We start from the raw sequence: 14498 nt of genomic DNA, 5'->3' as shown, positions 1-14498 counted from the left end.
GGGTCTGCTCAGGTGAGACCCTGAGGCACAGATGCAAACACACAGCCGCTTGCGTGGAATGACGTTTTCATTGGTGTTAGTTGGGGGAAGAGGTGAGCGGTGACAGAGGCGGGGCCTGCACCAGCCAGGTCAGGCCTCCAGCCCTGAGGGGCCAGTGGGCACCTGCTGGGGTCCACACTCCCTCCCCCACTGTGTCCTCTCAGGCGGTTAATAGATAGAATAAATTTCATTTAAAATATATGCACTTCTCTCTGCTTAAAAAATAACATTTACAGTTGAAAAAGTCTGGACTCTGGGAAGGTGTGTGAGGCATCTGCTGATCCTGCCGGCCTCCCAGAGGGATGGCGGGGCAGGAGCTGGCCAGGAGGGCACGTCCTATGTGCGCCTGCGTGGGAGTGGGGGGTGGCCCAGCCAGGCACGCTGCCTCCTGCCAAAGCCTGAGTGCTAGGGCAGCACGGCCGGCGGCCAGAGGTGTCCCTTGGCACACGGACTCGAGACAGGGGGTGGGGCAGGTAAAGCACCCCCGTCCCCAGGACCCCAAGCCTGGTCAGACGACACGGGAGGGGCTCTGCAGTAGGGGCCCCTCAGCTGGCGGAGGCTGACAAGTCCCCTGGGCCCCTGCCACAGGACTGCCCCACCAGCCTTGTGCTCACAGCCACAAGGACAGGCTTCAGCCTGGCCCACGCCTCCGTCTCCAGGGTGGAGGAACTCTTCCATGCCAGGGCACAGGCCGGGGACACCGCTGGTCACGTTGGGCACCGCTGAGGGCCACAGGCGGTCGTGTTCAGTCCAGCATGGCGTCCAGCTGGTCAGCCAGGGCGTCGAACATGGTGCTGATGTCGTCCAGGATGTGCTTGGTGGAGGTGCCCGGGGGGCTGTGGCAGAGAAGACCTGGTCAGACTGCAGGCCGCTGGCCACCCCGGGGAGGTGCTGTGTGCCACCCCCCAGGCACTGTGTGCCACCCCCCCAGGCGCCGCGTGTCACTCCGGGAAGGCGCCGTGTGTGTCACCTCTACACGACACAGCCTCCTGAGGCCGTAGTTCCCTGTCCTCGCAGATGTGTGCGGAGGTTCAGAGGGCGGGTACCGGTCTACGCAGGCCAGATCAGGTCTCCCTAGCCCGGGGCTCGGCCCGCAGCCTCCCCCTCCAGCATTGCCAGGGACCTGGGGAGCTGTCCCAGCACCCAGCACCCAGCACCCAGCACCCTCACCCCTCACGCTCCTCCACGCCAATGCTCTTCTCTGCGGCCCTCAGTGCTGCTGCCAAGGACGAGCTGGTCTGCTCCAGCCTCTGCTGGGCCTGGCCTGGGCCTGCAGCCCCGGTGTTCTCAGGCCTGGGAGGGGGTACTGGGCGGGGGCCGAGCCGGGGAGCCAGCTTAGGGCCAGAAAAAGCCAGCTGTGTGCAGGCCACCGACACAGGCTTGGGGGCGGTTCCTGTAGAGACAAAGAGGCTAGTGGTTTGGCAGGGCTGGTAGCGACCTCCACACTGCGCCCCCTCTCTGCAGAACCCAGCCCTCCTACCTGCTCCGGGCACCTTGAGGAGAGCAGGAGGCGCAGCTGGGGGCTCGGTCTCCCCATTCCGCCGACTGCCTGTGGCGTTTTCCAGACTGGGCCCAGGGCATGAGGGTGCCAGGGTCACAGGGGGCTGAGTGACTGAGTGGGGAGCAGGGGGCGCTGGAACTCCTGGAGACGGAAGGCTGCTAGGCTCGGCCTGGGGAGGGCCGGAGGACGCTGGGGAGGGGGCCTCGCTGGTGGCCTGGGAGGGCAGGGGGTCAGAGGGACTGGGGGTGGCGCTGGCCACCCCGAAGGCCAGCAGGGCCGTCTGCAGCGGCTCCCTCTCCCGGCACTTGGGTCTCCGCTTGACAGTGTCCGACTCTGTGAGGTTGAAGTCGAGGCCGAGGGGTACGGGTGTCTCCCGGGGCAGGGAGCCGGCTGGCTTCGGCCGCTGTTTGATGGTCAGGTTGCCCTCCTCCGCGAATGGCAGCCCCTCTCCCGAGCTGCCCCGAGATGGGGGTGTCCCCTCAGGGCCTGGTTCCTCTTCTGTGTCCGACGCGGGGCCAGGTGGGGCAGGCAGGCAGGGAGGCTCTGGGGGACCGGCTGGTTCACTCAGTGTCCGTCTTCGGGGCCCTGGGGCCCCCTCCTTGGGGCCTGGGCTTCCATCGAGTGGCGTTGGCTCCGGGGTGGGGCCAGAGACGGAGCTGAGGCGCTTGGGAGGTGGGGGCGGGGGGCCTTTGCGCCTGGCCCGGAGAGCAAAGGACTGGCTACGAGGAGCCCCTCGCGTTGGGGCCGGGCTAGGGCTGGTGCGGGCGAGGGCGCTGCGTCCTGGTCGCCGGGTAAGGGTGGCATAACTGCCCACGGCACTGCCCACCGGCCCTTCGGCCTCCCCTTCAGCCTCTCCCTCTGCAGGGCCAGGGCGGCTTAAGCTATGGGACCTGCGCTTGGGCCGAGGTGGGTCTGGGGGAGCGGCAGGGGTGCCAGCCAAGTAGGAGAAGGCCCGGGGTGCACCAGGAGGTGGCCCTGGGGCCGGGCTGGAGGGCGAGCCCTGGGGGTACATGAAAACATAAGGGGGGGCTCCTTGGCCAGAAAGTGGGGAGCAGAGCTTAGAAGGTCGCTCCGTGCCCTCTGGAAGGTTCCTTTCCTGGGGGGTGCTGGGGTCGCCTCCGCTGGGCTGGGGGGCAGTGTGTTCCTGTGAGTGGCCAGACCCCCGTGAGCGGGCTCCGATGCTCTCCTGGCTGGGGGAGCGAGCAGGGGGCAGGGGGAGTGGCTCAGGGCCGCCCCCTGCCATGGCTGCCTGTAGTTCTGGGCTCAGCTCGCTGCCCTGGAAGGTGAGGAGGCGTGGGCCAGTCCCGGCTGGGCCCTCCCCGTTCTCCAGCCCCTCGATGGCCATCAGCTCCGGACCTTTGGCCGGCCAGCGCCCACCTTCGCCTAGGGCCTCCCCCTGTAGCAGGCCTCGCCGAAGCTCCGCCAGCCTCTTCACCCCCAACATAAGCTTCTTCTGGTGCCCTGAGCCGGGTGGAGAAGCCTCCTGGTTAGCGGCTGGGAAGGGCACCCCAGCCAGCTGTTCCCTCTTCTCTAGGAGAGCACACACACACACACACCCCGGCGCAGGAGGTCCCAGCACACACACACACACACACCCAGTGCAGGGGGTCCCAGCACACGCACACACACACACCCTGACGCAGGAGGTCCCAGCACACGCACACACACACACACCCCGGCACAGGCGGTCCCAGCACACACACACACACACCCCGGCACAGGCGGTCCCAGCACACACACACACACACACCCAGTGCAGGAGGTCCCAGCGCACGCACACACACACACCCCGCGCAGGAGGTCCCAGCACACACACACACACACACCCCGGCGCAGGAGGTCCCAGCACACGCACACACACACCCACCCCGGCGCAGGAGGTCCCAGCGCACGCACACACACACACACCCCGGCGCAGGAGGTCCCAGCACACGCGCACACACACACCCCAGCGCAGGAGGTCCCAGCCGGAAGTCTTTACCGAGCTTGTTGACACCAATCTCCTGCAGCTCCTCCCAGGTGAGGTCGGCCACAAGCCCCATGGAGTCGTAGCCGCTGCTCACCAGCTGCTTGTGGTACTGGGGCAACCCCAGCGCACACAGCCACTCCAGCAAGTCGGCCTGGACGAGCAGCGCCGTGGTGAGAACTGGCTCCCAGGCCGGCCTCGCCACAAAGCCACAGCTCGGGCGGGAACCCGTGCCCTCCCAGGCCCCTGCTCACCGGGATGTAGTTGGGCAGCCACTCGGCGATGCTGAGCTGGGCAATCTCCGAGGCGATTTTCTTCCTGTGCCCAGGCTTGGTCACCCCGATGGCCGTCAGGTCCTGCCACAGACACACACACACACAGAGCCTGGCGGTCAGGCCGCCTGCCCTGCCTCTCTGCGGGGCCCTGCCCTGCCCTCCCCAGCTGCAGCACGGACCTCAGGCGTCATGCGGCTGATGGTAGGCACGTCATAGCCGGCCTGCAGGAAGTGGGCCGTGTAGCCCTCCAGCTGGAACTCACTCAGCCAGTTATGAATGGCTTGGGCGTCCTGTCGGGTAGGGGCGGAGTGAGCCAGGGAGGAGGAGCTGAGGCCACAGCCCAGCCCATCTGCTCCAGCCTCTCCCCAAAGGGCCTGGTCTCAGGGGGACTTAAGTCCCCACAGGAAGGCCCTCCCATGTCCCCTGCCTCCCCCACCCCCACCCAAGGCCCCCAGGACGTCCCAAGCGGAGGACTCACTTTCCCTTCCAGCAGCTGCTCCGGCCTCACGTCCTGGGTGCAGATCTGCTCCCCAGAGCGGTAGCTGGCCACAGGTCGGTAGCTCCCGTTGTCTTCAAGGAAGCAGAGAAATGGAATCAGGCGGCTGGAGGAAGGGAGCCACGCCCCCAGCCTCCCCCCTGCGCCTGTCTAGCCACCCCAGGCCCCATCTCCTCTTCCTACCAGCCAGGGATGGGGGGTGCAGTGCTGGCAGCGCCTGGTCCTCTCCGGCAGAGGGCAGCGGCTGTGGACAGGGGAGGAGCCAACTCAGTGCTGGGGGAGCTGGGGGGGGGGTGGTCCCGTCCCTGGTCCTAGTGCCCCTCCTCCTACCTGGGCATTCTCAATAAGGAGGCTGGTGCCATGGCCATTGGTGCCCTCAGAACTCTGCCCACTGCCAGCACTGCGGATGCTGCCCACGCTGCCCTCACTGCCCACGCTATTCCTGTCACCTGCTGCAGGGGGCAAAGCACAGGGCTCAGGCCGCAGTCGGCACTGCCAACAGCTGACCGGCAGCTTGCCAAAGCCAGACAACCAGCCAGGCGCCGGTACTGCCCTCTGGAGGACCCACCTGGGCTGTCCGGGCTGAGGCCCACCCGAGGGAGCTGGCCATAGGTGAGTGGGTGCAGGGGGTCGTCAGCAGGCTGCGGTGTCCGGGGGAAGCCTGGGCGCAGCGGGGTGGGCACAGCGGGGAGGCGGGGCACCGCGATGCCCACCCGCTTGCTGACCACCTCGACGATGCCCGGGGGGAAGTAGCCCACACGGTCCGTGCCCCTTTGACTCTCGTGGATGTGGCCCTTCCAGCGGCCATCAGGATGCTGCTCCAGCACCTGCGGCAGGTGGAGGGGGTGGTCACTCCCTGCTCGGAGCAGGCGGCCATCCCTGCAGTGTGGACCAGTCCTCCCCTCTCCCCACACCCAAGTCAGCCCCATTCCCCACGTGCCTCCAGGGTACATGCACTCGAGCCCCAGAGTCAGCCTGAATGCAAACCCAGCTCCACACTTTAATTTCTCTAAGCCTCAGTTGTGTCACCTCTAAAAAAAGAAGTAATTGGGGCCAGCATTGTGGCCAAGTGGGTTAAACCACCGCCTGCAATGCCAGCATCCCATATGGGTGCCAGTTCGCGACCCAGATGCTCCACTTCCAATCCAGCTCTCTGCTATGGCTTGGGAAAGCAGTGGAGGATGGCCCAAGTCCTTGGGCCTCTGCACCTACGTGGGAGACCCAGAAGCTCCTGGCTCCTGGCTTTGGCCTGGCCCAGCCCCAGCCGTTGCAGCCACTTGGGGAGTGAACCAGCAGATGGAAGACCTCTCCCTCTCTCTCTAATTCTGCCCTTCAAATAAATAAATCTTTAACAACAACAACAAAGTAGTAACACCTGCTTTCCCCAGATTTGGAAAGAAACAGAGGTGTGTGTGTGTGTGTGTGTGTGTAAAGACCTTAGCACAATAAGTGTGTAAATAAGCCACAGCAACCACTTGTACTTGAAAAGGAGAGACTGTCGGGGCTGGCGCTGTGGCGCAGCAGGGAGAGCTACGGCCTGCAATGCCAGCACCCCAGACGGGTGCCGATTAGAAATCCGGCTGCTCCACTTCCGATCCAGCTCCCTGCTAATGGACTGGGAAAGCAGTAGAAGATGGCCCAAGTGCTTGGGCCCCTGCACCCACGTGGGAGACCTGGGGGAAGCTCCTGGCTCCTGGCTCCAGCCTGGCCCAGCCCCAGCCGTTGCGGCCATCTGGGGAGTGAACCAGCGGATGGAACATCTCTCTGTCTTTCTCTATATATGACTCTGACTTTCAAATAAATAAAAAAATCTTCAGAAAAAGAGAGGAAGACAGGCTGCTCGGGGTCCCTCACCGTGATGACGTCCCCTGCCCGGATATTGAGGGCAGTGGGGTCGTGGAGGTTCCAGAAATCCTTGAGTGCCCGGACCTTCAGGACCCCCGAGGCCTCTAGGAGGAGGGGAGGGCAGGTGTCATCGAGGGGCCTGAGGGCATCTTCCCAACCCCCCCAAAGCCCCAGGGCCACCCGCTCCCCCTCCGCGTCCTGGCGCCGCTGGGGTGCTGCGGCCTCCCCCTCGCTCACCCCGCAGTAGCTGCTTGATCTCCCGGCTGGCCTGGGAGGTGGTGAACTGGTTCACGATGTCCAGTGCCGTCTGGTTATACGTGTTCCGGATGTTCACGTCCACACCTCCCTGGCAGCACAGGGCGGCCTGAGCATGCGTGGAGCGCCTGCCCCGTCCTCTCTCTCCTAATCCTCACAGCCACCCGGGAGAAGATTTTACAGACAAGGAACCGCAAGCTCAGAGACCAGGCCAAGGATAAGTTCAAGGTCCCGCGGCCGGCGAGAGGCAGCCCTGGGCTTGAACCAGTCGGTCCGCTCCCAGCCACACGGCCCTGGCGCTGTTCCAATGGCAGTGGGGCCTCTTTCCCGCCACTCACACAAAACGGCCCTCCGCGGCGGCACAGTCCTCTCGCCCGTGCCTGCCCCGCCCGTCTCGGCACCTGGCAGAGGCCCGGCGTGCACACCCACCTCCAGGAGCAGCCGCACCACCTCGGTCTTGCCGTACAGGGCGGCCTCGTGCAGCGCCGTGCCGGTCTTGGTCTGGCGGTTGATCTCAATCCCGGCTCTCAAGAGTTGCCTGTGGTGGGCAGAGTGAGTCACAGGGCTGGCGGGGGCTGGGCACTCGAGAGCAAGGGGGAGAGGGCAGCCAGAGGACACCCGCAGCATCCACGGCCCCGCGGGGGGGTCTGGGGGTACCTGATAACCTCTCTGTGGCCGTTCTTGGCAGCCAGGTGCAGGGGCGTGGTATAGTTGGGGTCACACGGGTCCTTGGCCTCGCCCTCCAGCAGTGCCACACACAGGTGGCTGTTCAGTAGCAGTTGGGCCACCTGCAGCACCCAGCACTCAATCAGAGCCCCCTCCTGAGATCCCCCCACCCCCACGCCCGGGGCCCAGCACCGCAGGGGCGGCAGGCCTCACCTTGAGCCGCCCGAATTCGCAGGCCAGATCCAGGGGCGTCTTCTTGGCCTTGTTGACCAAGCAGGGGTTGGACTGATGCTGGAGGAGCATTTCCGACTGCAGTGGGGGAGCTGAGTGAGGGGGCCTGGCCGCTGGCCCAGACCCCGCACCAACCCTGGCTTCTAGCTCACGTACCACCTCGTAGTGTCCATACTGCGCAGCCAGGTGCAGGGGGATCTGCCCGTCCAGCGAGGCGGCGTTGACCGCTGCCGAGGCCCGCAGCAGCAGCCGCACGGGCTCCAGGCGGCCCTGCCAGGCTGCATAGTGTAGCGGGCGCATGCCTGGTGGGGAGGGGGACAGCCCCAGGCCATGTGATGCTGGCTTCAGCCAAGGCTGCTCAGGAAGAGCTCTGGCTGCCTGGGGCGGAAGCCGCAGTATCCCTGTCCCCACCCCAGTTGATGTGGTAACCCCAGCACAGCGGTGCAACCTCCTCGTCTGAATGACGGGGGATCAGCACCGGCCACCAGCCAGGAAGGCGCTGGTGATGAGAGAGGGACCGTGTGCAAGCCCTGGGCACACGGTACGGGCGGGCCCCGTCTGCTCCGGGCCGGGGGCACCTGGGGCCTCACCATTGCTGTCCTTGATGTCGACGGTGGCCTGGGCCTCCAGCAGCAGAGCGATGAGCTCCAGGCTGCCCCCCAAAGCAGCGTGGTGCAGGGCGGAGAAGCTGGCGTGGGGGGACACACAGCTGTGGGTGTCAGTGGCCCTCGGCCCCCGAATCCTGGGCTTCCAGACCCAAACCCGAGCTGGGGGCTGCCAAGCACGGGTTCCCCGCCCGCCGCCCGCCGGCAGCCCTGCCGTGGGAGCAGCAGCAGCCGGGCCGCAGCATGAAAGGGCTCAGTGTCTGGGCTGAGAGGCCCGTTTGTCTGGCCAGGGGAGGGGGCCGTGGGAGCAGGAGCCCGAGGGCTCCTACCCTCCAGGGAGGACGGGGGCCCCTCCCCGCACTCAGGGCTAGCTCTAAGGGCAGGTGGGTGGGCAGCATGCAGAGCTCCCAGCAAACACACTTCCAGGGCCAAGTCTAAGCTGGGAGGAAGGGGCACCGGGCCCCTGGGTCTTCCCCTCCCACCCCTCTCCCCGCCCCCAGCAGCTCTTGGGAGGGCAGGGGACACACTCACCCGTCCGCGTCTTGGTAGTTGACGTTGAGCCTCTTCGTGGAGCCGAGGAGCTCTGGGGGCCAGGGCAGGGGTCATCAGGGTTCGCGACCCATCTGTCCGTCCTCACACCCTCCTCCAGCACCCCCCCCCCCAAGCCAGCTGACCTCTCGGCGTGCAGGAAAGCACCTGCCCCATGGCCCTGGACGCGTGCCGCCCCTGTGGCTCCCCACCCTGGCCCAGTTGCCCTCGGCTGGAGGGCGCGAAGCAAGGGAGCCGATATGGAGTGGCCTGGCCTCCCGGCCCAGCCTGGCCCGGCTTGTTTATAGAGCTGGGGGGCGGGGGACTGGCGTGATGTCCCCTCCGCGGACAGGCCCACGGGCACATGGTTCGCATTCCTGCCCGCGCCGGCCAGGCAGCGAGTCAGAGCCACATTGTCCGGCCGGGCAGGGGGCGGCAGGCGGGCGGAGAAAGGACAGGGCCCAGGTGTTTCAGAGCAGGGACGATGCCGGCCTGGGCTGAGGGGCCTCCCTTGGGGCCACCAGACAGGCCTGCACCCAGCCCCGGTTCTGCCGCGTGCTCGTTGTGTGATCTCGGGGGCCATTTAACCCCTCAGGCTCAGGGACCTCATCTGAGACACGGGCTGATCCCAGGGCCCACCCATGTGCGGCGCCTGACCCTCGTCAGCCTGCCGAAGGCGGGCGCTGTCCCCACGCGGCGCTCCTTGGCACAACGCTAAGAGCTGTCCCCGTCCTCCGCTTTCCTCAGGACCCCGTCTGGGAAGCACCTGCTGACTCAGCACCCGCAGGCTCCGAGCTGGGATGTCCGTGCCCCAGGCAGGGCTCTGCTGGCTGGTGCCAGGCAGCCGGAGGCACCACCTCCCAGGGGCAGGGTTCATGGCACGGGTGGGGGAGGGCAAAGCCCTCCGCCTGGGCCCTGCCTCCTGTGGGGTCCCACCCCTGCCGGGAAGGAGGGGGCCTGGCTCAACCCAGGCCGGGCAGGGGGCCAAGCATGCTGGTCCAGGCCTGTCCCCCAGGCCCTGGTGGGCCCCTGAATACCCTAGCAGCCCCGGGCAAGACAGGGCCTCATTCCAGCAGGGAGGGGCCGACCCCGCAGTGGGGAGCAGGGGATGCGGAGGGAGGGGCCAGCTACATTTAGAGCCACATCAAAAAGGCAAACAGAGCCAAGGAGGGACACGAGTGCGAAGGGGTGGGGGCTGCTGGAGAGCACCCAGCCTTCCCAGTCCTCACTAGCCACCCCGGGGAGTCCTCTTGGAGCAGGGGACTGAGCTGGGGCTCGTGGGGCAGGAAGTGCCCGGTTCACTCGTGCTCTGCCTCTTCCCGGCTGTGTGACCTTGGCCATGGTGCCTCTCCGAGCCTCAGTGGAGTGGAGACACTGGGGTCAGCAGGGGAGACACAGAGAGGCCCTCACCCTGCCCGGGCCATGAGGACGGAGCAGGACAACGTGACAGGAGGGACACAGGAACAGGGGCAGGGCCAGCTGGGTGGCTCTGTTCTTTCCAGAACAATGGCCGGAAAGGCGGCAGTGGGGGGGGGGCCTCGCAGCGACTGGGCCGGGACCTTGGCGGGAGGGTGGAGGGCCGTGTTCCTGGCAGTGGCTCCAGGCACTTCCGTGGCAGCACAACCTTCCCGGGCTGGCTCTGGGGGTGGAAGGTTGCTCCTGACTTAGGCTCAGGCGGAGGATGTGAGCTCAGCCGGCCACCCCAGCCCACTCCATTTCCTCTGGCCAGAGGAGATGCTTGGAAAAGGGAGCGGGGAGGGCACAGGGTGGGGACCAGGCCAGGGCAACACGCCCCTCCCCCTGAACAGGACCTGGTGGGGGCACGGAGGGCAGGCCAGGTACCAGAGGGACCGGCTGGGGGAGTGCCTCTCTTGGGACGTCAGAAAGCTCTGGCCACACCCCTCAGAAGGAAAAAGGCCAGCGCTGACCGCTCCCCCCCGCCCCCGGGGCAGTTTCTCTGCTCCTCAGGGAGCGAGCAGGTGTTCCCAGCTCCGCTTCTGGAACCGGGTGCGAATCTCCAGGAGAACTCGCACATCTGCAGAGCCCAGGTCCTTCCTGATGACTCCGATTTCGGGGGAGGCCAGGAGCCTGCACCTTCGGAACAACGCTAGGTGACTGTGACAGGCCGCCAAGGGTGGGGGCGTGGGGGGAGGGCCACGGATCTGCCCCAGGACGGCTGTGTGACCTCGGGCAGGTCACTAACCCTCTCTGAGTATCACCCTCCTCACGTGTGAAATGGAAACACCTATCTCACAGGGAAGCGAAGGGAACAGAACGTTCCAAGAATGGCAGAGCTGGCAAAAGTCACCTTGTGCGCTCACGTTTGTCCCCAGCTTCTCAGAGGACTAGGAAAGGAGTCCCAGGGCTCTGCCCCTGGGGCCTGCAGCGCCCCTTGGGTACAGGTGCAAGGCGAAGTCTCCCTTTCAGACTGAGAAAGGGACCTCTTTCTTGCCCTACAATCCTTTCCTACTGGGCACAGGGGCCCTTCCTGGAGCTGGGGTATGAGGTTCCCGCCACCAGCCTGCAAGCCCCTCCTGCCTGCCCCCCTATGGGCCCCACTTGCAGGGCCCAGGGCTGTGAGGCCAGCATCGGCCTGACCAAGGCCCCACTGGGCAGCTCGCCAAAAACAACACAGAGGTGAAGGGGGAGGGGGAGTGACTCCCATTCTTGGGCCTCTCTCCTGGGACCTCCTTAGCACCTTCTCACGGCAGACTCCCCTTGCAGCCAGTTCCCTGGGGCACAGGGAGCACCCCGACGGTGCCACCTCTCGGTGCCCTGGGTCTCCCCCAACCCTGGGGTGCAGGTGGGCGTGTGCCAGCCAGATCCTTCCTTCTAGCACCCACACCCTTAGATGTGGGTGAGGATAAGATGTCTTTAAGATAGCCCAGGGGACTCCTTCCTACACCAGGTGTGGCTTGGGGCTGAACCCCAGCCCCTGAAGGGAGACCCTCCCTCCAGGGAACCTCTCCTCCGGCCCCTGTCAGGTGGCAGGGACCACCTCCTGCCCTGCTGGTCCAACCTAGGACCTCAAGGCCACAGCCCCAGGGCCTCCCGGGACAGCCTAGAGGGGTCGTGGTGAAACTCGGCTGTCTATTCTTGCAGGGGTGGGGATCCCCACTAGAAAGGAACCTGAGATGCAGCCCAGACGCGGCCACTGCGCATCGGGCTCCCACGGCCCGGTCAGAACTAGAGCCCCCAGGCTATGTGGAAACTTCCAGAAAATGAGCTCTGGCCACACCTATCCCAGGGACACAGGCAGGTAAGTCAGGGGAGAAAGGAGCATTAGCAAGTGGTTAGGCAGCATTGGGATTTTTTTTTTTTAAACAAAATGCTCTTTTTTGAAAAACTAACTTGCAGGACCCCCCCCCCCCCCCCGCCCTATGACATGAAGAGGCCAAGGCAGAGATGTGCGTGGGGGAGGGGGTCGCCGATCTCTGCTCTTTCCCCTCCCTCTGCCGGAGACCCCGCAGCTCCAAAGAGCACACGTGGAAGGCAACTCTGCAGCCAGGGATGCTGGTCTGTTTTGCTTCCTGCTCTGTCCAGTGCTCAGGACGGTCTGGCCCGCAGCAGAAACCTGAACAAACGCCATATCAACCCGCCCCTTGCAGGCAAGGACCCTGCGGCCAGGAGGAACCGACTTCCTCTCCGATCTCCCACGCAGGTGCAGCGCTCACCCCCAGCAAGACAGTCCTCCCTCCTCGCGCCTGCGGGCCAGTGAGCCCCCACCCCGCCCCCAGCTTCTCTGCACCCAGGGGAGGGTCTCAGCTGGGCGGCCACCCCCTTCGGGTACTCACTCGTCTTTGTGGCCTTGACTTTGGCCACCAGTTTCTGAACGCCAGTCACATCTCCGTTCTTGACTGCGAGGATCAAGTCCTGTTCACGACCCATTCCGGCTCCGGCCTTCGGGGTCCAGGGCAGGGGAAGGGAACCTGGTCTGAGGTGAGGCGTCAGGTGGCCATGACCGTGGAGGGCTCCTGGTCGTGGGGCAGCGCGTCTGGTGTCCCCAGCAGGGACGGATACTCCTGCCAGGTGCTCCCGGAGCTGCCGCCACAGGCAGGAAAGCCGGTCTCCGAGGGGGTGGAGGCTTTGTGGAAATCTGAACGGATATCAGCTTGCAGCTTCCGACGGCCCCAGGAAGGGCTGGGACTGGGCGCGCCAATCTTCCCGGCTTGGCTTGGGAGCACCAGTGTCCACCTGGAGCGCATTCCCTCGGGCCTCCAGCAGCAGCAGTGGACAGTCCCGGGGGGTCGGGAAATGGTGCGGAGCCTCTGCCGACAGCCGGGCCGGAGCCTGCAAGGGTCCTGGATTCGGGGCACAGAGACTGAGCCGGACTGGACAGGACTGCCGGGCAGCTCCCCCACCCCGCAAAAAAAAAAAAAAAAAACCCACCCTGGCAGCCCCTCGGCGGGAAAGGAGGGGCAGAGCCACACCAAGAGGAAAGGGAGCCGCCATGCCCGCCGAGTGTGTAGGGGGGAGGTGGCATTTGGGAGGGGGAGGCTGAGTCACCGTGGCCCTGGGGCACCTGGCAGCACCTCAACCTTGGGCAGGAGGGGCCTTGGCAGCACGACACACACGGGCAGGCCAAGCCAGCAGCCCGCGGCACCAGCGCCCACAAACAACTGTTGGTCCAGGGGGTGGGGCTGGGCAGGGGTCACCCCCTGGGGCCGCGCCTGCCCCCAGCTCCCTCCCTACCTGGGCTCACCTTCCCAGCGGGGCGTCTAGCCCCAGGGGGTGGAGGGGGCCCCCACAGCTCCCCCATTTCCGGGGGCAGGCTTACACGCTGGGCAGAGAAGCCGCCCAGCACCTGTTGCTGGCCCATCCTCACCCCCGTGCGGGGCTGGGGAGCAGCTGGGACTGGGGGCAGAGACGGAGTCGGGCGCCGCCGGCCCCCGGGGCTCCCGCGCCCACCCCCCAGCCTGAACCCGAAGCCCGGACCCTCGGCTTCTCCGCGGAAAGGCTGGCGTCAGCTCCTCAGTGGCGGCGAGTTTGCTGCCAGACTTGCGGCAGGACACCCGCGAAGGCCTGGGGGCCCCGGCCGGGAGCCCCTCACTGCCCGCGCGCGCCGAGCCCCAGCCCTGGGCACCCGCCTCGGGGCCCGCGGCCCGCGCCAGGGCGGGGAAGGCGCGGCGGGCAGTGCCCAGGGTCCGGCCGGCCCCCCGCCCCCCGGAATGCCCCTCCAGCGCCGCAGCCCCCGGCCGAGCCCGGCCCGGCCCCGGGAACAAAGCGGCGGGAGGCACCGGGAGGCAGACGCGGGAGGACGGAAAAGAGGGGGCGCGCGGGGGGCGCGCAGAGCACGGGCGCCCGCCGCTCCCGCACGGAAAGTTAGTGAGTGCCCGCCCCCGACGGTGCCGACCCCAGCCCGGCCCCGCCGTCTCACCTCTCCCCCGCCGCCCCGCCGGGGCTCCGGCTGGCCCCGCTCGGCCCCTGGCACGCGGGACGCTGGCTCCCGCGGCGCCCCTGCCCCCTCTCTCCTCCTTCGCCACGGCCGGCTCGGCGCCTCCCGCAGGAAATCCCGCCCCTCCCCCCTCCCGCCGGATCGGGAGCGGAGGGACCGTCCCGGCCGCGCAGCCGGGCTGTCAGTCAGCGCCCGCGGCCCCGCCCCCGCCGCGCCGGCCCCGCCCCCGCCGCGCCGGTCCGGACCGGGGGCGCCGGCTGGATCGGCGCATGCGCGCAGGTGAACCGCAGCGCGCGGTGGGGGGGATTGGGGGCGAGCCTTCGCGCCGCTGCGTCTGGGCCGTGCAGCCGGGGCGACACGGGGCTGTGGGGTCCAGACCCCAGGAGGAGCTGCCCGGGGTGTGGCCGACGAGGTCGCAGGACCCTCCTTGGGGAGTCCTGCTCCTCCACGCCCCTCGCGGGGGCTCCCGCGGCGACCTCCGCGCGGAGTCGCGGACCCACAGCCGCTGGCCGGAGCAATGGTGCCACCTAGCGGACGGTGCCGGTGCGGCCCACGGGGCGGCCGCGGGGACCCCACCCTGGAGGAGGTGCCGCGGGAGGGCTGGGGCGGCGCTTCAGCACCGTCGTGGGCCGGACAGCGCCCCCACCCGCGGGAACCCGCCTCGGAGCTCCCCTGAAAGGGGCCCAAGAGCCGGCA

General features: G+C 67.1%; 1 protein-coding gene across 2 annotated transcripts; it reads right to left on the bottom strand.

Moving 5' to 3' along the window:
- Positions 1-229: 229 nt before the first annotated feature.
- On the bottom strand, positions 230-13881 carry CASKIN2 (CASK interacting protein 2). Of its 2 annotated transcripts, XM_062175274.1 has the most exons (20): positions 13785-13881; positions 12202-12708; positions 8411-8462; positions 7865-7962; positions 7431-7576; positions 7257-7352; positions 7035-7165; positions 6807-6915; positions 6360-6468; positions 6132-6226; positions 4846-5104; positions 4608-4729; positions 4461-4521; positions 4260-4351; positions 3961-4071; positions 3761-3862; positions 3522-3660; positions 1520-3001; positions 1210-1432; positions 230-875 (listed from the first exon to the last, which is right to left on the bottom strand). In XM_062175274.1, the coding sequence occupies exons 2-20, from the start codon at positions 12293-12295 to the stop codon at positions 785-787; spliced, it is 3612 nt and encodes a 1203-aa protein (XP_062031258.1). In that variant the 5' UTR covers positions 12296-12708; positions 13785-13881; the 3' UTR covers positions 230-784. The 2 variants fall into 2 exon arrangements, with proteins under 2 accessions (XP_062031258.1, XP_062031259.1); XM_062175275.1 differs by lacking the exons at positions 4461-4521; positions 4608-4729.
- Positions 13882-14498: the final 617 nt, after the last annotated feature.

Source organism: Lepus europaeus, chromosome 18 (genome assembly GCF_033115175.1).
Source record: "Lepus europaeus isolate LE1 chromosome 18, mLepTim1.pri, whole genome shotgun sequence".
Lineage (NCBI taxonomy): Eukaryota > Metazoa > Chordata > Mammalia > Lagomorpha > Leporidae > Lepus > Lepus europaeus.
This window is presented reverse-complemented; position numbering and strand designations above follow the sequence as displayed.

What these genes read in the sequence shown, in the direction of transcription:
- CASKIN2 (XM_062175274.1), bottom strand. Translation starts at nt 12,295, where the DNA reads ATGGGTCGTGAACAGGACTTGATCCTCGCAGTCAAGAACGGAGATGTG. An exon ending in CGACATCAAGGACAGCAATG is followed by an intron (nt 7,577 to 7,864) that starts GTGAGGCCCCAG and finishes CCTCCCCACCAG; the next exon opens with GCATGCGCCCGCTACACTAT. An exon ending in TCAGCCGCATGACGCCTGAG is followed by an intron (nt 3,863 to 3,960) that starts GTCCGTGCTGCA and finishes TGTCTGTGGCAG; the next exon opens with GACCTGACGGCCATCGGGGT.